Below are 23,897 nucleotides of genomic sequence, written 5' to 3'. Positions count from 1 at the left end.
CCGATGGGTGCAGCATCTCGCGCTCTCGACTTTCGAGCTCTCGTGTCTGGCTTTCATTTTCTGCTCCATCAACACATTCTTCTTCTTCAGACACAAGCCACGAGATGTTGAGACACCATCTCTGTTAGCATGCAATACTACCGTTGCGAAGATTCTCGCCGAAGCAGGTGACCGACCCAAGCCCTATACACAAACACCTTTAGATTTCGTAAAGCCTCCCATCAGTCGAACAAGCCTCATCGCGCCTTTCTGGTTCGGCGTCCGGATTTGTTTCAATTGGGGAAACCATGCAGATGAGCTACCAATAAAGGCGTTTGGCAATAGCACAACCACTCCTCCACGCGGCATCAGAGTTACAGACATAGCTTATGGGAACATCTTCACCATTGCATACTTTGGTATTCATCTTGCCGGGTGGAATTTTACCTTTCCAACTAGGGCGGAGCAGATCCTTTGGCGCGTCTCGAGCTTGACTCTTTTCGGTCTTCTAATATTTTATCTTTTCGCCGTCGCTTTTGGGACTGTAATGGCGGCTAGGCTTGCGAGATGGTTGTTCAACAATCGCGATGCGACAACGATCTTGGGCGTGGCCAGCCTGCTGCCTCGATGGCTAGCAGTCTTGATTCACTCGCCAATTTTTGTGATCTATGGCCTAGCACGTGGCTATATCATCGTCGAAGGGTTCTTTGCTCTGAGAGCCCTTCCGCTGTCTGCTTTTGATAGCGTGAATTGGTCGAATTTTGTACCGCACCTTTAAGCACAATGGGCTGTTATTTTTTGGACTAAAATTTGATCTTCCACGTATCAATTTTGTCCTGATTTGTGTGCGGTCAAAACAAAATTTTCGCCCGGCGTTAATCGCGGCGAGAGTGCACGTAATAGGTGCGTCCAATAAGTGTCTCAAGCATCAAGTGATCTTTCGGTGAACGCTACGGCTTCCAAGCACCCATCTATGGCGATGCGTATCTGCAGACTAGGACAACTGCCTGAAGATCAACTGGGTTGGCAGATAATTTTAGTAAACAGGGGTCGCAATCATAGAATTCTCGCTTGTGGGCTCCCTTTACCAAACATTGATGGTTTCATCCTTCATAGTATTATTCCAGTTGACCAGGAAAGAACACAATTTGTTAAGCATTTATAGGTTTCGCCCTTGATATCTTGTCCGAAACGAGGAGCAAAAGCCAAAATGTGCCATACACATATGGTTTCATATCTCAAAGCCTCTGAATCATGTTTTGCAGCTGGTGGACACGTTGAATAAGAGTCGTGGACTGCGGACCGAAACCCGAGGTTGGGACACATTCGAAAGCAACATTGAGTTCTACCAAACCTCTATGCGTTCGGACATAGACTGTGTATTGACCACCCAATCAAGCCGATCCTCACGATGTGGAGCTAGCCCGGTTCAAGCTTGTCACAAATGCAATCACGCATCTATAAGTCGGTAGCAGCTGCATATCTTCCCCCAGGCAACATTTTGTCGGGCACCCGACGAAAAGCTAAGGTCATCGCGTGCAATACAGACGCATTACGGTTCTCGTCATGACAACAGATTCAACGGGTTATCGATGTGCTCTGGAGGTCATGGAAGGCACAGTGGAGCATACAAAAAGCGCCTACTACCACTTGTCAATTCTTCTGATTCTAAACGAGGCCTCTCATCGTCTACACTACTTCATCGAAATCGCAAGACGTTATGGCTGGTACGCAAAGGTAACCTCGTCTAGCACCAACGGCTAACAACTCTCAGCTAATCCGACCGGTGTCTGGGATGCTTCCACGAGCATGGATGCACCTATCGACGAGCTTGTCTAACATCCCATCAATCTGAACGGAGCGTTCATCATCCCTACACCCTCAGGAATGGCTTGCACGTCTTTATGCGGACTTTCAGATCTGACGACATATCCGAAGACATATCATCGCCGTAAAATCATTCTAGAGCTAGAACAGTCCAAGTCCGTAGGCCAATCACCGTTTCTGAAGTTATTTAAATAATTTGATATTAATAATAATAAATAAGGTTTAGCAATAGAGACTTAGATTTAATCTTAGAATTTTTAACAATTAACGAAATAAAAGCTACGACTTTTCATATTATATATAACTCGATAAATATTATAAATTATTAAAGTAACTATATATATAATATCGTAATAATAAGATTATAATTATTTTTATATGGATTCTTTTATTATATATAATATTTAATTATTTAATTATATATTTAAGTCTATAAATTAAATTTATAAAAAGTAATTAACTTTTAAATCTAATTTCGAGATTAGATTTAACTTTTAAAAAGTAAGAATACTTTAATTTAGAATTTAATAAAATTATAAGATCGAATTTATAAATTTTAAGTTTTTAAAAAGTATAAATTAAATTCTATCGTTTAAAATAATAATAATAAAGTTTTAATAGAAAAAGAAGAAGTTATATTAAAGATAATATCTAAGTTAATTAAATTAATTTTAAATTAATCTAAATTTAATTAATAGAGTTAATTTTAATAATATTTATATTTATCTTCTTTATATTACTTATAAATTTTACGATTTTTACGATTCTTATTAATATTACGAAATTAAAAAGTTTATAAATTTACGAGTTTTACGAATTTATAATTTTTTTAATTTTATATAAGAGAGATTAATAAATTCGAATCGATAACGAAGTAAAATAGATTTAAATTTTATTAAAAGAATTTTATTAATAAAGTATATACGTTTTTAATATATAATAATTAAGTTTCTTATCTTTAAATAAGTATAAGAAAAGATTAAATTTTAAAGTTATAAAGTAATAAATTACGTAAAATATACTTTATAATTTAAATTAAAAATTATAAGATTTTAATAGAAAATAAAAAAGTTATTTAAATTTAAATATATATAACTATTTTTTTAAATTAGAGCTATCGAGCGAACTTTAATAAATAATATTTAAATTTCTTATTTTTAAATAATTATAAGATTAAATTTTATAATTCTTTTATTATTAAAAAGCGTAAACTATAATTTATAATTTTAAAAAATAATTAAGAAATTTTAATAGAAGATATAAGAGTTATTTTAGAATTTAATAATAATTATTAATTTTTTTAATAAGAAAGCGCGAAAGAGCTAGCGAGTTAACTTAAAAGATTTAATTAAAAAGCGTAGTAAACTCGAATTTATAATTAACTATATATATAAAATTAAGATCTTTTAACTTAATTCTATCTTATTCTATTATATATACTAATTAAAGAGCTTACTTTCTTATTATAGAAATAAGAAGCATCGTAATACTATTATACTAGCGCTATTAGAAATCGAATTATCTCCGTTAAACACGACCATAACCAATAGGTATCTGCCCTCGAATTATGAGTACCGAAGAATATTTCGCTTTATAAATCGATACATCGCACGGGATTCGAGCCTACAAGTAAACCCTTGTCAATATCGTTTGGCTAATAATGCTGCCTGAAAATAAGAAATACCGCAACACTATTGTATTAGCGCCATTAAGAATCGAACCTAATACGAACTACATATCTCCGCCAAACAACTGCTTACATCGGCAGACCCGGAGACTAACATATTGCATCTATCTGCGCATTTTGCGCAAATAAATGCTCGGGGGTACAATTCGACACCTTAACTTGCTAAAAGCGCAAAAAACCAAAAAAGCCAAAAAGATCGCTACTGACGACACCCCCGCAAGAAAATTAGATAAATCGAATAATTCCGGGCTCGAAATCAGGCTGGCGTTGCTGGCCGTGAGACTAGCGTGGTGCTAATTCCCACTCAACCACGGGAGCTACCGGTTAAAAAGTCTTCCCTAATTGAAATCATGTCCGAATACCTCCCTAAAGGCCTCCCGTTAAGGTGCCGGTTATGAAGTTTAAAAATTTTTGGTGACGAGATATACCCGATATCGGATACATGTATCCGATAGCGAGTGCAGCTCCCGGGCAGCTCCCGGGCTGCAATTGCGCCTTATGCGCAATATGCGCAATAAGGTATGCAGACTTGAGATTTTCGCGCGGGCTCCCGGTTTGTCTTTGTAAGACTGAAATCATGAGATGTTCGACAACTATAGATTTAAGGTTGACTAATCAGATCCTCGAATTTCGCTGGTTTAGCGCTAAAACTTACCTTATTCCTTGATATTCAAGCTAAACACGGGTACGTCTCAAATAGGAAGCTGGAAAAGAACTTCAAAATCTTCAAATCGATATTTTTGAATTCCTTTTCTCTTATCTAAGATATAATAATAAAATAAGTCTATAGAGTTATAAAGTTTATTATACACTTTTAAATAATGTAGCTTATACGAAATTTGATGAAGTATTCGTAAAGATATACTAGGAATTAAGATTTAAACTACCTATCGAGCTTGCGAGAAGAGCCTCTCGGGCAGAAGCCCTCGGAGAGCCCCCGGAGGGTTAGGGGGGTTTCAGGGGGTCTCCCCCTGAGAATCACTCTGATCCTTTGGGGACTCTCTGAGAGCTCTCCGAGGACTGCTGCCGACTGGGCTATCATATATGAGGGTTTCGAGCTTGCTTCGGCAGCCCGTTTGGCCAGCAGTCCACGGAGAGCTCTCCGAGAGTCTCCGAAGGATTCTTCCCACGGTATCGACACGCTTTCCACTACTGGGTAGCCCCGCGCCCCAGCACATATTAGGTATGTGGGAATCCTCAGTGCCAACGATTGTAACGTTTTGTGCATACGCTAATACCCGAAGTGCAGGGTGGCCATGTTTTCAGAAGGGCTCTACCTACATTTACCACGCCTCGCCAACGATCAAGAGGGCAATGCAGAAAGTCTGATCATGTTGGGCAGTAAAGCAAACACATAAATTCGGTCATCTCGCTTAGCACCATAGCAAGTTAGCAACTGCTGTCTGGCAAGTCAACATCCAGTCCTGGCTTCTACTAGCTGCTACTTCCCTGCATCTACTGCTGCTGTTTCAATAAGTCATTTCTTCTTTCTTAAGAACTTATCCTATTGAAGGTAAGATGCATGACATCAGCAAGATGTATGAAAAAAGTAGGCATCCCGTGGGGCTCATGTATATGATGATTCATATATTCGAAATCGAGGCCTCCCGGTCCTAGTACCTACTTTCAGGAATTCTTTCCCTACCTATCAGATCTGAAGAACGGTGTCGTGCATCCAGAATTAGTCAATGTTTGTGTGGCTGGCCGATTGGCCGATTACTAAACGCTTTCATCGACGCCAAATTCACGCCCAGGCTAGGCACGAAGAGATACAAGCAGCGGTGAGGTCTCCCAACGCTCTGCCAGTGGTTTCCCCATCTACGGTCAAGCAGTAGGATCAAAGTGAATGCGGGATGGAAAATTGGTCATCACTGCATAGGATCGACTTCACAGCCGCAGCAAACCCTTCGATAGCAGCAGCCTTGTCCTATTTCGTCAAGAAAAACAAAATCGCTGGGTCAGTAGCTTCCGCAGTATCGGTGACCAGCTCCTGCCGTTCGTCGGGCATGTCCTCTCCGAGCTCCACGAAATTATTTGGCCAATCGGGCAGGCTTACTTTCACCGATCACCGAGCCTTGCAGCCTCGAAAATGTCGTCCCCAGGATCTGGAGCTGGCTGCAGCCTCAGTTAACTCCTCCGCCCTATTGGCGAACTCCAAACCTAAAGCCTTTCTATTGCCAACTTCGTGCGAGGCCCACGACCTCGCCGATTCAATTAGCCGAGCAGAGTGCTACCGATCAGCAGGGTGGCTACAGTCTACAACCTCGACGTGAGCCTCTTCTCCTACAACACGAGCTTTTGATTTGATGAGACGATTCGCTGCCACTACGACTGTCTCCACAATGCAGAAACCGCCCGCAGAGGCGTCGAAACTATCCAAAAACTCTCGAAACACCCAGGATTGGTTAAGGGTCAGTCTCTCTCGATGGAAAAGGTTTGGATATGTTTCTCGAATCGATTCCGCTTGGTGTTGTACAAGGCTATGCTCTTCAGAGTATGTTGAACGCACCATGGCTTGAGAATCTTGCACTAACGAGTTCTTAGAGTTCAGCTCGCGGATCAAAGGGTAATACGCCCATTATTCCACAATCCTTGACTCCTTCTTCATATAAGACGTGATTTGCCTGGTTGGCAGTCCCTTCGACTACTCAAACCGCTACAACGCACAGATTCAGACATTGAATATAAAAAGAATTGCTCTATTGATGGGCAGCACGGAAAGCAGAACGTTGTCAGAGCCTTCGCGCTCCGGCTTGATGCCAGCCCAGTGTAGTAACAGCGATCTCAACAAGCAATTCAATCTTTGCATCAAATAGCCCCTTGGAACATTCACGCAGTGACAGCAAATTCGGGCTCTGGACCTTCCAAAAACTCGTATCCAGCGTTGGCCGCTAGTCTCAATGTCATCGTCTCAGCCGTGTGGGGCAAGTTCAAAGGAAATACATGAAAATGTCCATCGACTTGCTCTGGAGCAGACTTCGCCTCTCCCCGCCCACAATTCCATTGACTCCCTTGAAAACAAAGGGCAAATGGCTTTGGCCTTTGACAGCTCGAATCGAGGTTCTCGAGCAGAGAACCGGACATGCTTGGAACCAAAACGAGAACAAGTGCTCACAGCCACACTCAACGACCGTCCGGCAGGACGCCTTTGCGAGCTCAGCCGTGGTTCCACCTGCCCCGAGGACACGAACTTACCAGGGGCTCATTCAAGACTTGAACACAACGTGTTAAGCCACGACTCAAGAATAAACCCACCGGAAGTCCTCGCCATCGAACATACGAACCGGACAGCTAGGGCAACTTCCAAATCCAAACACAAAACGTTAAGAGCAGTAGCGAGTTCCCAGCTCCACCTTCGAAACAGAACAACCGGAGCGGCTGTCGGCCTTGGATACAGGCCGTTGGGCCAGCAATCAAACGCTGGTTCTGGAGACGATGCCTGCCTCGCTGCTGCAGCGCGCAACGAATTCCAAGAACAGATGCTGCGCATACCCGCAGAAGTCTGCCAAATGATCATGGACATGGTTTTCGACGAAGCCTTTGGGCCCCGAAGGGTCCATCCGCACAAGGACCCTCCCATCACGAACATCTTCCTAGCCTTGGACACAGCGTTCCATCGCCGATTCCACGAACAGTACTGGACCAAGAACACCTGGGTCATCAGCAAGGGCCCTCTCAACAAGACGATGCGGTTCATGACGGAAAAACCATACAACGAGACCACCACCGAGTTCTCCCTCCAGACCCCCAACAAAGCCGCCCTCCAGATCCGATGCGCGGAGCTCAGCTTCAGCAACGCCGACGCGCCCGATCGATCCGGACGGCAACCCCTCGCCGACCAGAGCGCCGCAGCCCCGCCCATCGACCCCCGCCATTCCGGCCCCGTGGCCACCCAAGCGCAACGCAGCGACGACACGCAACGCCAGCTCGTCCACACCTGGCAGGACAAATTCGACCGCGTCGCCATGCTCAACCTCCGGCACCTGACCCTCGACTTCACCGAGGCCTACGGTCCCGGCGGGCTGTATCTGGGGGTCTACCTGGTGCGCCGCCTGATACCGTTCGCGCACGGGATGCCGGCCGATTTCAGGATCGTGGCGCCGGACGGTTGGCTCGAGAGGCAGATCCGCAATGCGTTCTTGGCATTGAACGCGCGTTGAGAGGCAAGGGGACCCGAGATGGAAGGAGGGAGGGAGGGAGGGAATCAGGGAATCGGACGTACACTCTTTGCACACGGTAACGCGGACTTGCGACAGCACTGTCCAATCTGAGGCTTGAACGGAAGCTACCACACCCGTACAAGAAGCCACCACACAGCACGGAAAAGGGACGGAGAAGAAAACGAAATCGTGCGGGTCTCAAAACTCGCCTGGAAGGGGGAGGGGGGAGGGTGGGTTGTTACACCAAACACTCATCCGTATACAACATACCAACGCCAACACTTTACCTACGCAGAATCGTAGAAACACAAAAAAAACGAACCGAAGTACCCTTTTATCTCTCCAACACAAACACAGCAAAAATTCCACACAAACCTCGCAGTGAGCAAGCACATCAACAGCCCAAATCCCTCCCTCCCTCCCTCGCCTTCCCCACCCACCCTGCCAACGATCCGTGAATGGACAAATCTCCCCTCTTCACAAAACGAGCGACGTGAACAATCTTCACGAGACCCATTGCCGCGCGCGATCAGCACGGCCCTCGGCGCCGCATTCCCCAATCCATCGGAGTCTACGTTTTTCCTTTCAAAGCGAGTTGGGCGTGTTGGGCGTGGTAGACAGGACAGGACAGAAAGGTTCACTGGTCTTTCCTTCCTGTGTGTTACTGCCATAAGTACAGATCGAGCTGCTCTGTTGGATTTTTGACCGGAGACCAAGTGGCGCTTTGGTGTGCCTCCAGGGATCGAGGCAGGTTCTTTAAGGGGCAGAAGATGTTGGGAATGTACGTCATGGTTGGATTGTAGCGATGTTCTATTTTTTCTAAGATGAAAAGGCCTCCAATATCGCCCTCGCCCTCGCTCTGCTTTTTTGTGAAGGTGAAACGATGCAGTCACTAACCCCTACGGTCACAAGGACGGCCACTCACGCTCAAACTGGCACACGTTAGCCATGCTCCAGGATCCCACGAGCGACGTTGGGAGGAGGGGAGAAGAGAAAACACTCACATCTCAAATCCCAGCCAATGACGGGCCCAATCTTCGGCAGTTCATCCGCCACACTCTGCACGTCCTTATCGCCCCTCCCACTCAAACAAATCACGATATCCTTCCCCTTGCCCATCTCCTTCGCCAATTGCACACCACCCCAGATCGCATGTGCTGTTTCCAGAGCCGGGATGATGCCTTCAAGCTCCGACAAGAGTTTGAACCCTACAAAAGCCTCGGCGTCAGTAGCGGCGATGAATTTCGCCCGTTCGTTGTCTTTCCAGGAACTCAATTCGGGGCCGACGCCGGGGTAGTCGAGGCCAGCGGAGACGGAATGGGTCTCTGAGATTTGGCCGTGTTTGTTTTGTAGAACGTAGGTTCGCACGCCATGTAAGACACCCTTGCTGCCTCCCGTCAAGGTAGCGCTATGCCTCTCCGTGTCCAGCCCGTCTCCTCCGGCTTCGACGCCGAGGAGCTTGACACTTGGGTCATTTGCGAAGGGGTAGAACATGCCCGCTGCATTACTTCCACCGCCTACACATGCGACAACGGCGTCTGGAAGCTTCCCTTTCAGTTTCTGCATCTGTTCTTTCGTCTCGTCACCGATGACCGATTGGAACGTGCGAACGATGGTAGGGAAAGGGTGAGGTCCAATGGCCGAGCCGATGATGTAGTGAGTCGTTGATAGATCGACAACCCACGCTCGCATTGCTTCATTGACTGCATCGCGGAGCGTCATGGCCCCAGCTTCGACCGCCACCACCTTGGCGCCGAGTAATTTTATGCGAAACACATTTAGTGCCTGCCTGCGGACATCTTCTGCACCCATAAAGATGGTGCATTTCATGCCGAACTTAGCACATACAGTTGCCGTCGCAACTCCATGTTGACCAGCTCCTGTCTCCGCAATGATTTCGGTCTTGCCGAGTCTTTTGGCAACCAGAATCTGGCCTAGTGCGTTATTGATCTTGTGACTTCCAGTGTGGTTCAGATCTTCTCGTTTGAGCCAGATATTTGCACCGCCCGCATGGGCTGTCAGTCTCTCGGCGAGGTGGAGCTGGCCAGGTCGCCCAATGTATGGATAGTATGAGCGATATTCTTCCCAGAATTTAGGATCATCTCTGGCTTTGTTGAAGCCTTCCTCGAGTTCCGCTAGGCAGTCCATGAGCGACTCGGGCACATACTGGCCGCCAAACTCGCCAAACCGTGATGGAATGGCTGCATTGTCGCCGCCATCTGTGTTGAGGGTTTCGAGTTGGGTTACCAAGCCGGGTCCGCTACCGTTCTGTCCTGGCTTGATAACCTCGTCTACATGTACTGGCTCCTCGTTGTCCCCGTGGCCATTTTCCATCTTCTGGTTTCCATTGGCGTATGGTTTTTCCTTCTCCATTGTCCTTTTGACTCCATTCGTAACCGTATGCTTCCCGACTTTTCGACCAGTGATCTCAGAACAGTATTCCTCCACCTTTTGAGCACCCTGACCAGCAGGAGCATTGGCTAATGTCGTAACAATCTGACTCCCTATAACCACACCCTCAGCTACTGCTCCCACGTCCAGGAAGTGCTGTCTTGTGCTGACACCGAATCCAACGGCCGCTGGTACATTATTCGAGTATCTGTGAACACGATCAACAAGCTCTTCAATGCCTGTGCTAAGTTTGCCTGTTGCACCAGTCACACCCATTCGTGAGACGACGTATATGAAGGAGTCTGCGATCTTGCATAGTAGCTTCATGCGCCCTTCCGAGGTTGCTGGTGCAATGAGCGGTATGTATGATAGACTAAGAGTCACCCATATGAGTACGACCCTGTTTCAAGCAATGGAACTCAGGACTCACCCCCCCTCGGTGCAGAAGTTCCTGAACCTGACAGCCTCCTCCGGTGGCAAGTCGACCACGATAAAGCCATTGACCCCGGCCTCTTTCGCATCCTTCAGTAATCGCTCCTCTCCATAGCTCAGTAAAGGATTGTAATAGCCCATAAACAAAACCGGTACCCGTAAACCCTTTCTTCTCGCTTTCCGTACTGTCTCCAGCGTCGACTCGACCGTAATGCCATTCTTCAATGCCTGAGTATTTGACTTTTGTATTGTAGGACCATCTGCAATTGGGTCTGTGAAAGGGAGACCGAGTTCGATGAGGTCTGCAGTAGGCTTAGCAGTTGGTCATCCTTCCTGCGTGCTGGTACCTACCAGCGCCGCCTGCCTCCATTCCCAGTAGTATGTCTACCGTTTCATCTGCGGTGGGATAACCTGCGGTCACGTATGTGACCAGTGCGGAGCGCTTTTCCCTCTTGCATTGCGCGAATATCTCTTTGATGTGCTCCATGGCGTTGGGTAGGAAATGCAGAATCTATGAGCAACGGTAACATGGGGAGCAATTCGTTGTTGATTGTTGAATCCGAGTAAGAATGACTCATATCAAAATTTATCCGTCCGCAAATGCACCATCAATTTTCGCCACTTTTCTACGAGCCATTGACGGTTCATTCTATGGCAAATCGCACTGATACAGTTATGATATCGCAGCTAACACTGTGAAACGATTTTCAAGCTTTGGCCTGCTGAACGTGAGGTACTATATCAAAGCTGATGATCGTAGAACAAAAGCTTTGCCAAACAAACGCTCCCGTATGCCCAACGCGACTCTCTGCTCAGTAAACTCGCTGAACCTATAGAACCATGATGCCAAACGCCGTGACCGGCAGAACAGTTCTGACTCAGAAGTCTGTAACTCTGCCATTATAACTCCAATCTACCCCTCCACCCCACCTCAGTGGCTCGTTCTTCGGTCCTCCTGTTTCACCAGTCTTTGGATTCCTCTCTCCCTCGAACTCGGGCAGAACGCCTCTTCTCACATCTGGGTGCAGCTCTTCCCCATTACCCCTTGCCTCTACCTTCGCATTGATATTCTCAAGCTTCTGCTCCGTCGAGGGTTCTGCAGCTGGTTCGGTATGCGGCGACTGATTTATCTGCGGCCTCGATCGTTTGGGAGGATCTGAAGTGGCAGCTGTGGATTGATTGATGACGACTGTTGGCTTCGGTGTGCTGAATGCTCCCGTCGAAGAGCGTTGTAGTTGCTCGTACAGCTCCTGATCCTCTTTGGGTAGGCGGGGGGGTGCTGGACCCGAGGCGAAAGGAGCGGCGGCGCGAAGATGAGGGCCGGATGAGAAGAGACGCCGAGTGAGCTGGGACCGAAAAGCAAGTGGACGAGCCGACTGCATTGCGTTCTGTTCCAAGATTTTGTTTCAATGTGTCGTGTACGAATAGTAAAACAAAGTACAATTTGGTTTGTGGCAAGACAAGAAAGAATATTTGAGGGGTGGTGAAATATCCTCTGCATAATGACGCTTAGCGCGCCAAGACTGCTAGCTCGCCTGTTATCGATAACAGCAAATCCCTTCTCAGCCCTATGACCTTGTTCAGACTCATTTTTTTCATCCCCTCCTTTGCCCCGCCCATATTTTGATTCATGCACCTCGTTCTGTCATGGCATTGCGTCTGGCCGTTCGAAGAACAGGAGCAGCCTGCAATGGCGTCACTCGGGTCTCTATACACGAGCCAGTCCTCTCGAGACGCAATGCCTCCGCCATGGCCGTCCCGACTGAGAGTCAGGCGGAAGAAACGAAACATGACTACTCCGTGAGCCTCATGTTACACAGATCACCGAGAACCAACAAGCTGATAACCGTACAGAAAGAAGCCTCCCTCCCAAACCCCGACCCGCCCGGCGATTCCCAAACCGCCGCAATCGTCAGCGAGCATACCCAATACATGGTAGCGACCTACGTCCGCCCTCCACCCATGATGGTCAAAGGCGAAGGCTGCTATCTCTGGGACATTGAGAACCGAAAATATCTTGACTTCACCGCCGGGATAGCTGTTAATGCATTAGGCCACTGCGATCCCGAGATGGCCAAATTGATCGGACAGCAAGCACGGACGCTCATTCACACGTCAAACCTCTACCATAACCCCTGGACCGGTGCCCTCTCCCAAGTCATGGTTCAGAAGACACGCGCTTCGGGCTCCATGTGCGAAGCGTCCAAAGTCTTCATTTGCAACTCTGGCTCCGAGGCCAATGAAGCTGCTATAAAATTCGCCCGGAAAGTGGGAAAGGTACGGCAGCCCTCCGGCTTTCAGCATGAGATCGTCAGCTTCAACAACTCCTTTCACGGGCGAACAATGGGTAGCTTGTCCGCGACCCCCAACCCAAAGTACCAGAAACCCTTTGGCCCAATGATCCCAGGCTTCGTCTACGGTACCTACAACGACGAAGCCGGCATCAAAGACCTCGTTACCGAAAAGACCTGCGGGGTAATCGTCGAGCCCATCCAAGGCGAAGGCGGGGTCAACGTAGCCACGCCCTCATTCCTCCAAGCACTACGCGATCGCTGCAACGAAGTAGGCGCCGTACTGATCTACGACGAGATCCAATGCGGTCTCTCGCGCACAGGGCAATTGTGGGCACACCAGAACCTTCCCGAATCTGCACATCCTGATATCCTCACTACAGCAAAGGCACTGGGGAATGGATTCCCAATAGGGGCAACAATGGTCACGGAGAAAGTGGCAGAGTGCGTGGTGACCGGCGACCACGGCACGACGTTCGGTGGGAACCCGTTGGCTTGTCGATTGGCCCATTATATCTTCTCTAGATTGTCAGACCCAGAGCTGCAGCAGGGCGTTATGGAAAAGGAGAAGATTTTCCGGAAGGGGTTTGAGAGGTTACGAAAGCGCTTTCCAGAGGTTATCAAAGAGGTCAGAGGCCGAGGGTTGATTCTAGGCTTGCAGCTGACGCAGGATCCGACGCCTATTGTGACGGCGGCGAGGGAGAGGGGTTTGCTGATCATCACTTGCGGAACCAATACGCTAAGGTTTGTGCCGCCGCTGATCATCAGTGAGGAGGAGATTGAAGAGGGGCTGGCAAAGTTAGAGCAGGCGATGGAGGTTGCGTTGAGCTCGAAAGAACAGGTGGAGGGAACGAAAGGACAGCAAGAAATGGCGCCTAAAGAGCGATGAAGATCACGGGTTTCAACGATGACGATATGATGATTGGATAGATTCGATTGTATATATATTGCAGTATACCCTCACATATGTCAAAGTTGCTGACACCAATCCTTCCCATGGCTGACCTGCCATCTGCACAATCCCACCTCCAAAGCCATGCCGATGAAGCCCGCTATACAAACCCCACCGCTATCACTAACCGTGACTGCACCTAAAGAGAACTCCCGCTCGTCTTTAGCGACTCGATCGCTGATCTCAGCAAACGTGTTTACATAAACCGCGCCACCAAGCAGACCCTCCCAGAACACGATTGCGAAAACAATCCAAACAGTGGGTATGAAGCCGAACAATGCTTGCAGTATTAAAATCGCTAGGTTTAGGCACTGCAGTAGGGATGGTAGGTAGAGATTGTGTATGCGAAGGAAAGGGGTTGAGGAACGAGAGATGAAGACGCCGGATTCTAGGCAGATTTCGGAGTCAGCGTTGTTTATTCGAGGTAGGAAATGGAGTTGCAAGAGAGGTCTGGGGAGTAGAAAGGTCTTCTTGCTCCCGAAAGATGTCTTGCGACTCAAAGTTCATTATGGAATAGGAAGAATCAGCTCCGAACTGTACTTACGGTATATAGCGTTGTAGGTTGGATAGAAGGCACGGTAGTGTCTGAACGGACTGTCTTTCAGAGGGAATAGAAGGGTGGGTGCAACCCCTTGATTTATGGTATATTCGGCGATGTAGACCAGGAGGAGTGGCAGCATACTGTGGGATGTCAGTGACGGAATTAGAACGTTAAAGGGGAGGGGGGCCGTACTACGGAAAGAACAAAGAGCGCGAGCGCCGCAGATTTTGGAGAAATGCTGCTCCCCATGACTGGTTTTTGGACATTCTCAATGAGTTTGCGCCGGTCAAATTTGACGATTGTGGGAGCAACCCCTCATCTTCCTGAGTCTCGCGAGGATCCGAACCTTCGTCGTCTTCATCTCCAGTGGCATGTGGAAGTTCCGATCTACTCGAAACTGTGGCTGCTTGCCGGATCAATGGCTCCCTCGGAAGGATAATGAAGAAGCTGACGAGCATGATGAGCGGGAGAAAGGCCGACGCAAAGATTGTATGCTTGCTACTTAGGCCCAAGGTTGTGGTGGCTAAGGCATATGCCCCAGCACCAATGAGCCCAGCACCACCGGTACCGCTCCCCCAAGAGGCGAGACTGAAGGGGCCGTAGAAGTGCGTCAGACTTATGAAGCTCAGTTCGCCCCCACCACTGCTCATCGAAGCCAGCACGACCCCGGCCATCTTTGTTGTTATGGTTCCTCCATCGGTGTATGGTGGTGTAAGCGCTATCAGAAGCATGCCAACGGCAGAAAACACGGAAAAGAGGAGGACTCGAATGGGGTATGATATTGCGTGGATGAAGTAGGGCGCGCATAGCTTCATGAGGAAGGAGGGTATGACATCGCACAGGAGGACAACCGCCTTGGGTACCGACGGACCGACGAGATCAAGGGCGGCGGAGAGGATGATGACATAGAGGACATTGTTGATGAGACCTAGGGCACGAATGTCAGATTTCATATGCCTTCCTACCCTTGAGGGAACGTTGGAGCTGGATTTACCAAAGAGCCAAAATGCTGAACAGACTCGGGGTTCCGCCCCCCTAAAAATAGCTGCGAGTCGGGCTCTGTACATGGCCCAAGAAGATGCTGGGGATCCAGGCAGAGGTAACATGTTACCATTCCTGATGGGTGAGACCGCCCTCGGTAAAGCCGCCCATCTCCTGAGGGATGGGTGCTGGATTCATTGGGCACGCGCCATTAATCGTCATACGTAAGGTAAGGTAGGATTCTGCGAATGAGCAGTGCTCGGCTCGACCAAAAGTCTTCTCTTCCGTACACCTTTCCCTCTGGCACGCAAGAGGTTGGAAATGTTTGTTTGCGCGAAAATGTTGATGCGATTCACTTGATAATGAATGGAATGGAATGGAATGAATGAATTAATTGAATGTGCATAATCTGCATAATCTGCATATGCAGGGATTGGACGGGAAGTGACGATGCAGCAGGGGTAAGATTTTAACCTTTACGGAAGCCGTCACGCTCCATTCGATTTGGCGCTTGAAGACTAAAAAGTAAGTAAAAGTAAAAGTTAGCTAAAGTACTTTAATTAATTATAAGAATAAGAATAAGACATGGCTGCAACTTTACTTTACTTTACTTATCATCATTGCTGCTTTGCCAACCTACCGTACTACACCTCCTTTCCCCTTCCTCTTCACAACACAACACGACACACCCACCACCACAATTTGCTCCCTCTGACTCGAAGAACAAGAGATATGCTATAGCCAACCACTCCTGGGATTATCTTTACAAATACATCATACCCAATAAAATCCCGAGCGACAGTATTAAACCCGCCCACACCATTGGAACTGTGAAAGGGAAAGATGGATCCTCGAAACAACCTACAAAATCCTTTCGCTCGACCTCTGTCCCAGTCGAGCGCGCGCGATCCACGACAAGCTCCCATACCTCCTCCTCCCTACACTCTACAAGCGCCTGCACACCGCCTGCAGCCAAGTCTGAACAACGACCCCTTCCTTCCGCGCAGAAATGAGCGCGACGAATCTCGACCAGAGCCGCCAAAGTCGCTGTCACAAGGACCATTTACTATCGGCTCGTACGCTGCAGGCTTGCCACGTGACGCGTTGGGTATGGCGATGGAGATACGAGATAGACCACAGGAGAATAATCATAGTGGGTCGTGGGTGCCACGGGTAGGAGATGGAAGGGCGGATAGATATAGGCATCATGCTAGCGAGAGTAAGCCTCAACTTTTCTCTCACGCTGATGCGCTTGAATTTCGTTTTCTACTCTGCTGCATACTGAACGCCGAACTGGTCGGCGTCCCTAATATTTCTGGGTACCCATGTCTCTTACTCCTCAAGTACCGCTTTGCGCTCAGTGGGATCAAAAGTGCCGCCGTTTTGTTCTCGAAATTAGTATGTCTGTGCGTCTTGGATCAAGCTTCTGATCTCATTGATCCCGCTGCATGGACTGCATGACGGGCATATCTCCAGCTTGCGCCCGGAGAGCCTCTCCTTGTGGTGGGATGCGTTCTATCTATATTGTTGGAAATCTCGATGACCTTTTTCTTAGATACGTCTTGTACGCCTCCATTCTTTCTATCTGCTAGAGTTCTATGCTGTTTTACATATCTGTTTGAACTCGACATGGTGTTCTGGACAGCTATGGCATTGTTTTGTTTTTCCCCACAGCTCGGATCCGAGCGCCGGCCCCTGCTGCATAAAGCGCGGGAGCTAAACTCTAAGATACCGAGGGACAGCTTTGCTAACGCCAGATTACCCAGGATCGAGCTTGCCCCCTCCACCGCCTTCAGCAACCTTCGCTTCGTCTCTACAAGATCCCTCCACTCAAAGGGACGCTGTTCGTCAGCCAGAGCACCGGACTAGCTCGCCCAGAATGTATGGAGGTAAGTGCATGTCGTGGCGCATAAGTTGTTCCTTGATAGACCGCGCACGAGGCCCCTTTATCTTTGTACCTCCTTCTTTGTCAACCATTTCTAGTTTTCCATCGCCTGTTTGCTGATCCGTCATGACATATTATATAGGACACGATAATCCTCCCCCTCCGCCTCCCCCTCCACCGTTCAGTGGACGCCCCATGCTTCCACCTTCACCACAATACAATGCGCAGGCTTCAATGTCGCGAGTTCCCCCTCCGCCTCCTCCTTTCTCAGGGGGGCGAGAACTACCGGCTTTATCCACTACAAATCGTCCGGGCAGCAGCATGTCAATCTCATCCATGCTTGGTACCGATCCTGGACGGGCAACTCGAGAACCTGCCGTGGCTCCGCTCATGAACGGCACTTCTCCCCCATTGTCGTATTCCTCGGCTCAACAAGCTGCGCCTACTCCGTCGCCAACAAGATCAAGCAACAGCAATGTTTTTCTGCATCGAGGCTCCCCAGACAAACACCACGTCTCTCAAGACCCTGGAAATCGCCCGTTTCGCGCCTATTCAGGAGGAACCCCCCAGCGATCCTACGCCACAGTCAAAGCGACTTCACCAGATGGCGCTAGACAGGGGCCATTGTCTGCAACAGCGACCTCAAAATACTCCCCCACTTCCGAAAACGGTATCATGCAAGAGTGGAGACAACAAAACAGAAATTCGATCACGGGGCGACTTCAAAACAGGCCAAATAGTCAGCCGAATGGCTATAGCATATTACCCTTCGAGAGTGATAGAGCAATGGCAGAGTTGGAAGCACACAGACAAGCACAAGCGAAACAGGAGGAAGACAACAAAGCAAGAGATGAGGCATTGCGATATGCAAATCGTGATCGCGTCTCGTCCTTCGACTATCTTAGCCGGCAAGAGCAGCTCGAGCGACAACGACGCTTGGAACAGGAAGCTCAATCTGCGACTCACGGTAGTAGCAAGGAAGAGCGCATCAGTGGACTGAATTATCCTTTCTTGACTCAGTCTTCCGTCTTCTCAGAACCAAGCGCCAGCGCTCCTCAGCCGGAATTAGAATCGTATGCCAATCGCCTCGTCAGTGACACACAGTCTAAATCAAGTACTCCCAAAGGGCCATATTCAGAGGATTCTCTCCGGCGTCTGCGTGAAGAGCGTCAAAGATTGAATCAGCAAACCACGAGTTACTCTCCATCAGCCTCACGACCTCGATTTCCGGATACCGTTGATGAGCGACAATCGCAAGCGTATCCACATAATGTTATGCTCTCCACTTCAGCTACAGATGGTCCTGCTAGCACTGACGGGCCTGGCCGCCAAACCAGGGTTGGAGAAGACGCCGGCCAAAATCATAGAAGTATGCTTTCTATGATCGAGAACAAGCGTCTGGGCCGTACCTCGCCAATTCCTCAAGCTGTTCAAGGGGCACAGGTCCAGAAGCGTGGACCGTCCACCGATCCGACCATCAAGAATGAGTTCTCAAGGATGTTTGCTGGTCTTGGGACTGGAGTCAGTAGCACAGGCATGAACAGCGGCGCATCGACTCCATTTCCTCCGCCGAGCCCCAAGCCGAGTACAGAACCTGAGCGTAGGCCACCTTTCAATGGCCGGGGTGAGCTGGTTGAATTTGCGAGAGCTCGTAATGGCTCGAAGATAGGTAAGAGAGCCAGTAAGAAAGTTAAGGACGATGATTTAAAGGAGACCGAGGTCGCCGATGGCCGGAGCACAACTGGTCCATCGGGAACAAGGGGCATCAAGAGGAAAAGTGCTCATCATCACCATCACCATGATCATGAACACGGTCATCAGTGAGTCTTCTCTGTGATCAGCTCAGAGAAATCAGCTAACCCTTCCAGCCATCATCATCACCGCCAAGACGGACTAAATGGCTCGACAATGCGCGATCCCGGCAACTCAGCAACCCCAGTTTCTCATCACCATCACCACCATCACCACCATCATCCTGATGGAACCATCCACTACCACAACCACTCGAAAGTGCCCATTATACAACATAAGACTGCTCCTCGCATGCCCTCCGCGACTATCAAAAACGATGAAATACTCGACAAGGTCCGCAACCTCCCGAGACAACACCTTGGCTCGATCCTCTACTCTCCAACTATTGAACCCCCCACTTCAATGGTGTCTCTCGATTCCAAACTCATGTACACATCCTCGCCTTTTACCATCCCGCGCTGCGACGGCAAGGAAAACTGCACCATGACAATCCGTATTCCCCGATTCTACCTGTCCAAAGAGGAACGGGAGCAGGTCTGCCTCCGCCGTGCTGTCTGGGGTACGGACGTATATTCAGATGATACCGATCCTTTGGCTGCTGCAGTCCATGCCGGCTGGATACGAGGTGACTGGGGCGACTCTATCGACGTTTCCATGCTTGAATTGAATACTGTCAATGGCACAACGGATACTAAGCAGACGGAATATACCACTCTGCCCTCCTCGCCATTGCTTCCGCCGGCTAGAAAAGACCTCCATCTGACAATACTCATCCTACCGACCCTCGAAAATTACGCCTCGCACATAAGCCATGGTATCAGGTCTCGACCATGGGGTAATGACCACGATGGTTTGAGCTACCGTATCGAAAAGATTGCCTGGGTGGACGAGAAGGCTTCACAAGGCGAGGAGAGAGGCGGTGAAGCGAGGAGGAAGCGGTTGAGGATGACCACTGGAAAGGGTAACGGGCCGGCTTTACGTCTTGGATTAGGCAAATCTTTGGGCGCGAGCAAAGTTGGAATGGTAGCAGCATGATTATGTTGCAATTTTGGTCACATCTGACCTGATGAAGGTACTATCGCAACACTCCTAACATGTGCAAGAAATACATGCAACTTGAAGACTTGGACCATTGTTTATAAATCCGCCCTCTGCGCCTTCCTTGTACAACTCTTGGCTTAATCAATCCCGATCCCTTACCCCTCTATCTACCTTCAACATTCGCACTCTGGAAAGCTTGCCCCCCAGGTACCTAGCTACCGCGCTCCTCATACTAGCACAATGTCTCACACCGTCGCAAGTTACCCCATACCAACCGTCTCCTCCATCTGTCTCTAAGCGAACCTATGACTAATCACCACAAAAGCAATCTATCTATCTATCCATCTATCTATCTATCCAGGGTAACAGAACCTCTGGCCGATATATGGGACCTCGCCCTTTATGCCTATATCACGTTGTGCCAGCAGGACCGACGGTAAAATGCCCCAATCTTTTACCGTACAGGCCTGTCAAAGCCCGGGAAACCCCCCCTCGCATCCTCAGCGCTCAAGCCGAACCCACTCAACCGCCTATCTCTTTCCATGCTCAAGCGCAAGACCGCCCGTTACTGTAGCCGTGTCGCGACGCGGTCCGCACTCTTTTGCGCTTACTCTCGGCCCAGAAGAATTGAATGAATGCTTGTCCCGCGCTTCTTCTTCAAAAAAAAAGGCTTGGACTACGATGTCGCGTATCGCATCCCAGGATCCACAATGCGAACGTTTGAGCACAGGGACGGAAGCCACATGCGGGGATCGTGGTGGGTATTTATAGATAGAGCATACCATCGCACCTGCATCCGCGGGCGATGATTGTGAAGTTTTTCCACCCTCTCGTTCGTTGAGCAGCCGGACGGACAGAATGCACCCACCAACCATACCTTCTCCCCGCCACCGTTCCGGAACATACATCTTCCTCTCTCTCATCATCATCGCTCTCTCCCTCCTCCTCCTCTACACAAACCTCTGCACATCCGCCACCCAATCCTGCCCGGGTATCCTCCACCGCGATTTCTCCTTCTCGCTCACATTGGCCCCACCAGCCCAGCGAGGCAGAGTCGGTTCCGCTGCTGCTGCTGACGATGACGACAACACCACGATGACTACTGCCAGTAACAAGAACTCCACAAAGGACATGGGCGTCGCGGATCTGTACCAGTACGCGCTTGCGAGTCCGCGGTATCGGAGCGCCAAGGATGCGAGGAGGTTGAGGCGGTATTTGCTATCGCGGCCGGCGGAGCGGGGGACGGGGTGGCGGTTTTGGGTCTTCGGTGCTTGAAGGGGGAGGAAGGAAGGGAGGAAGGAAGTGGCTGAGCGTGTGGGCCATGAGAGCGCACGAATTCTCTCTCTCTCCCTCTCTCTATGCAAGCTTCACCACACGTTATTGTCCCAGGGTTGTGCGCGCAAAGGGTGCAGTGCAATGGTCTGGGCGGATTTGTAGCTCTTGGGTGGATTGGGTCTTGCGGCTGAGTACCTCTCGTACCGATTTAAAATATTATCGGTTAAGAACCTTGAGCCTTGCTTGACTGCTAAGCGTGTGAGGACTCTAGTCTCCCGTGGATCTCTTTGCAAGACGCAGTTGGCATTTCCACGAACGCTTCTATCGCCATCTTTCTTCTCCGATACAAAGACATCCCATCCAGCGGCAGCGGGAATCTTTTGTCCCCAGATCGATATACCGAATGTATCCGGGAGTAAAAGACCGCGGTCCCCGGAAACCAAGTCTCTGCATACGAGCAGGCGATGCCGAAACTACACCCTCATCGATCAGGATGAGAAACCGGCGGCTTTCCGAGCATCAACATCCATGTAGAGCTTTTTGCGATGCGAGCTGAAAAGGTCATGCTAGGATCCTGGGACCCTCGAATCGGAGAGGATAACCTGGTGGACAATGACAGCGGGCATGCATTGGTCCTTGCGGCGTTGTGGAGTCCATCAGCGCTGCTACGTTAAGAATTTGATGCGTCAGTGTTGGGATTGCTATTCGTTCCGCTGACGAGCAGTGACGTCTTCGAACAATTAGTGTGACTGCGATAGTGGCAGGATTGGAGGCGTTAGTCAACGTGAGGCTGGCAAGACACATTCCGTCAACATCATAGCCAGCACATCAAAGTTCCCTCAATCAACCTACCTTGAACCTAAAAAAACCCCCTTGCTCATGAAAAGCTTGGAAGGGGAATCATGGCCAGTGACTGGGCTCGATGAGCACCACTTGTCTCAATAACAAGAGCCAGACGCAACGATAGCATCCCAACACAGTCATCACCCACCTCACCCATCGTCCACCCCAGCAGCCGGCCGAACCCCCAGCCCCCCACAATGGCCGATTTAAGCCCGCCGACTACCCACAGCGAACTCTGCATCCGGTCCGTGCTTATTGAAACAAAGTCTCCGGCAACAGCACCAACCACCCACCGCCGCAAACGCCCCCGGTCTCTGGTCCCTCTTTTGATTCTCGAGAAGCCAGTCTTCACTCATTCAACATCGTGGTCAAGTTTTGCACCATCTACAACTATAATTTGCGTCGTATAGTCAAGCGAAAGCTTTGATCCTTGATTCAAAGTTGGTTGTCAAGAAATAGACCTGGAATTGAGGCGATTCATGCCTCGCACCTTGGGTGGGTGGTTGAAGCTGAACACTTGCTGCCCAACACGGAGACAATATGCAGCGGGGTCGAGTGGTGACTCATACATAGCTGACGCGTGAAACATTGATGCTGAAATTAAACGAGCCAAATTGATGAAGCTTTCGAAAAGGAAGGTCATTGGGGGTTCTGCTGTCGACCCCAGCCATTACCTGTAATACTGCCGCGCAGGCGTCTCGGCGTGGGAGGAACGTGGTAGTGGATTGAGACGATGTGTCGTTGAGAAAGCGATGTACCAAAAGGGATGAAGGTAGTGAAACTGGATCTGAACTAGCGGCTTTGGTGGGTAGTCACGAAAGGCCAAAAAAGAAGAACCTGCAGGCCAAGCATGGTCAAGAGCGGCTGTGCTCCTTGCTGCAGATGGAAACTACACCATCAACCGGACTGGCGGGACTGCCTTACCTCGCTTGTATTACGGATCACTGCAAAATCCACTCAATGCTAGCAAATCTCCCTCTGAGACTAGACTGTTAACAGCATATGCTCCAGAATTGGGTAGAAGGTTAATATGATCATCATACGGTGAAGTCACTTCCATCACGATGTCTATCTTTAAGTTGTACATACCTTCTCTTCAATCTCCATCATCTTCCGTGACCGTACGGCTCTCGGACTGCCAAGAGAATGGGAATAGATTGGTCCTTCTGGAGTCCTTGTCGATTCGCACCCTTGCCACGGTTTTTCCGAGAGCCCAGGCTCAAAGTCTCAGAGAAGAATGCATCGCCGCTACTCACAGGAATATATCACTTGGCAAGACGTCTTTGTAGCATGAGGAAGAACTTGGCAGCATATTGGCGAAAAAAAACAAGATTGGCAACCGTTAGTGTGCACGCCCAAGCAATTAGATGTCGGTTATGACAACAGGTAGAATGCTAAAATTGGAATAAAACGAGATCGTACAATAAGGAACACCCACACCACCGCAGATTCAGAAGGCGAGGTCTCAACTTGTAAATCGGACAATCGTCTGTGGAAGAAGGACGACTCAACTACAGACTTAGGTCAAGTAAAGGCCTGTCTCTTTGTCCTAAGAGCTATTAGCAGACAGCAGACCACAGGAGTCCTTGTCAAGCACTAAGGCGAGATGGGTGGCTTTCGCTGAGCTGAACGTATGTATCTAGGATCAGTACGTCTGATATACAGGCAGGACGAAAGACAAGGAGAGAAAGTAGCAACAGGAGTGACGTGCCCCTTGAAAGTTCAAACCAAAGCTAACCACAGCCTAAGATGCCCAATCTCTGGACTATTGGTCCTGACCGGTTCCCACAGTGGTCGGGACCAGTCTGAAGAATTCGTAAACTGTCCTCGGCAAAATTCAGGCCTAGGAACAACCACACT

At 49.1% G+C, this 23,897-nt stretch overlaps 6 protein-coding genes across 6 annotated transcripts; 3 read left to right on the top strand and 3 right to left on the bottom strand.

Annotated features, from left to right (window-relative positions):
- Nucleotides 1–5,835: 5,835 nt before the first annotated feature.
- HO133_004871 (uncharacterized protein) lies at nucleotides 5,836–7,653 on the top strand (the record flags this gene model as incomplete). The annotated part of the gene is made up of 4 exons (XM_037295783.1): nucleotides 5,836–5,904; nucleotides 5,973–5,987; nucleotides 6,038–6,059; nucleotides 6,389–7,653. 4 exons carry the CDS (start codon nucleotides 5,836–5,838, stop codon nucleotides 7,651–7,653), a joined length of 1,371 nt encoding a protein of 456 aa, XP_037157784.1.
- Nucleotides 7,654–8,595: 942 nt separating this feature from the next.
- Nucleotides 8,596–10,963, bottom strand: HO133_004870 (uncharacterized protein; the record flags this gene model as incomplete). The annotated part of the gene is made up of 3 exons (XM_037295782.1): nucleotides 8,596–10,417; nucleotides 10,475–10,778; nucleotides 10,828–10,963. The coding sequence occupies 3 exons, from the start codon at nucleotides 10,961–10,963 to the stop codon at nucleotides 8,596–8,598; spliced, it is 2,262 nt and encodes a 753-aa protein (XP_037157783.1).
- Nucleotides 10,964–11,354: 391 nt separating this feature from the next.
- HO133_004869 (uncharacterized protein) lies at nucleotides 11,355–11,858 on the bottom strand (the record flags this gene model as incomplete). Its single annotated transcript, XM_037295781.1, has 1 exon — nucleotides 11,355–11,858. The coding sequence occupies one exon, from the start codon at nucleotides 11,856–11,858 to the stop codon at nucleotides 11,355–11,357; it is 504 nt and encodes a 167-aa protein (XP_037157782.1).
- Nucleotides 11,859–12,225: 367 nt separating this feature from the next.
- On the top strand, nucleotides 12,226–13,656 carry HO133_004868 (uncharacterized protein; the record flags this gene model as incomplete). The annotated part of the gene is made up of 2 exons (XM_037295780.1): nucleotides 12,226–12,276; nucleotides 12,331–13,656. 2 exons carry the CDS (start codon nucleotides 12,226–12,228, stop codon nucleotides 13,654–13,656), a joined length of 1,377 nt encoding a protein of 458 aa, XP_037157781.1.
- Nucleotides 13,657–13,736: 80 nt separating this feature from the next.
- On the bottom strand, nucleotides 13,737–15,439 carry HO133_004867 (uncharacterized protein; the record flags this gene model as incomplete). Its single annotated transcript, XM_037295779.1, has 5 exons — nucleotides 13,737–14,107; nucleotides 14,264–14,400; nucleotides 14,453–15,188; nucleotides 15,255–15,295; nucleotides 15,372–15,439. 5 exons carry the CDS (start codon nucleotides 15,437–15,439, stop codon nucleotides 13,737–13,739), a joined length of 1,353 nt encoding a protein of 450 aa, XP_037157780.1.
- Nucleotides 15,440–16,084: 645 nt separating this feature from the next.
- Nucleotides 16,085–19,913, top strand: HO133_004866 (uncharacterized protein; the record flags this gene model as incomplete). The annotated part of the gene is made up of 4 exons (XM_037295778.1): nucleotides 16,085–16,460; nucleotides 17,008–17,130; nucleotides 17,269–18,946; nucleotides 18,995–19,913. The coding sequence occupies 4 exons, from the start codon at nucleotides 16,085–16,087 to the stop codon at nucleotides 19,911–19,913; spliced, it is 3,096 nt and encodes a 1,031-aa protein (XP_037157779.1).
- Nucleotides 19,914–23,897: the final 3,984 nt, after the last annotated feature.

Source organism: Letharia lupina (assembly GCF_014066315.1).
Source record: "Letharia lupina isolate WasteWater1 chromosome Unknown contig_2, whole genome shotgun sequence".
NCBI classification, from domain to species: Eukaryota; Fungi; Ascomycota; class Lecanoromycetes; order Lecanorales; family Parmeliaceae; genus Letharia; species Letharia lupina.
Note: the sequence above shows the minus strand (reverse complement) of the source record. Positions and strands in the feature narration are given on the sequence as shown.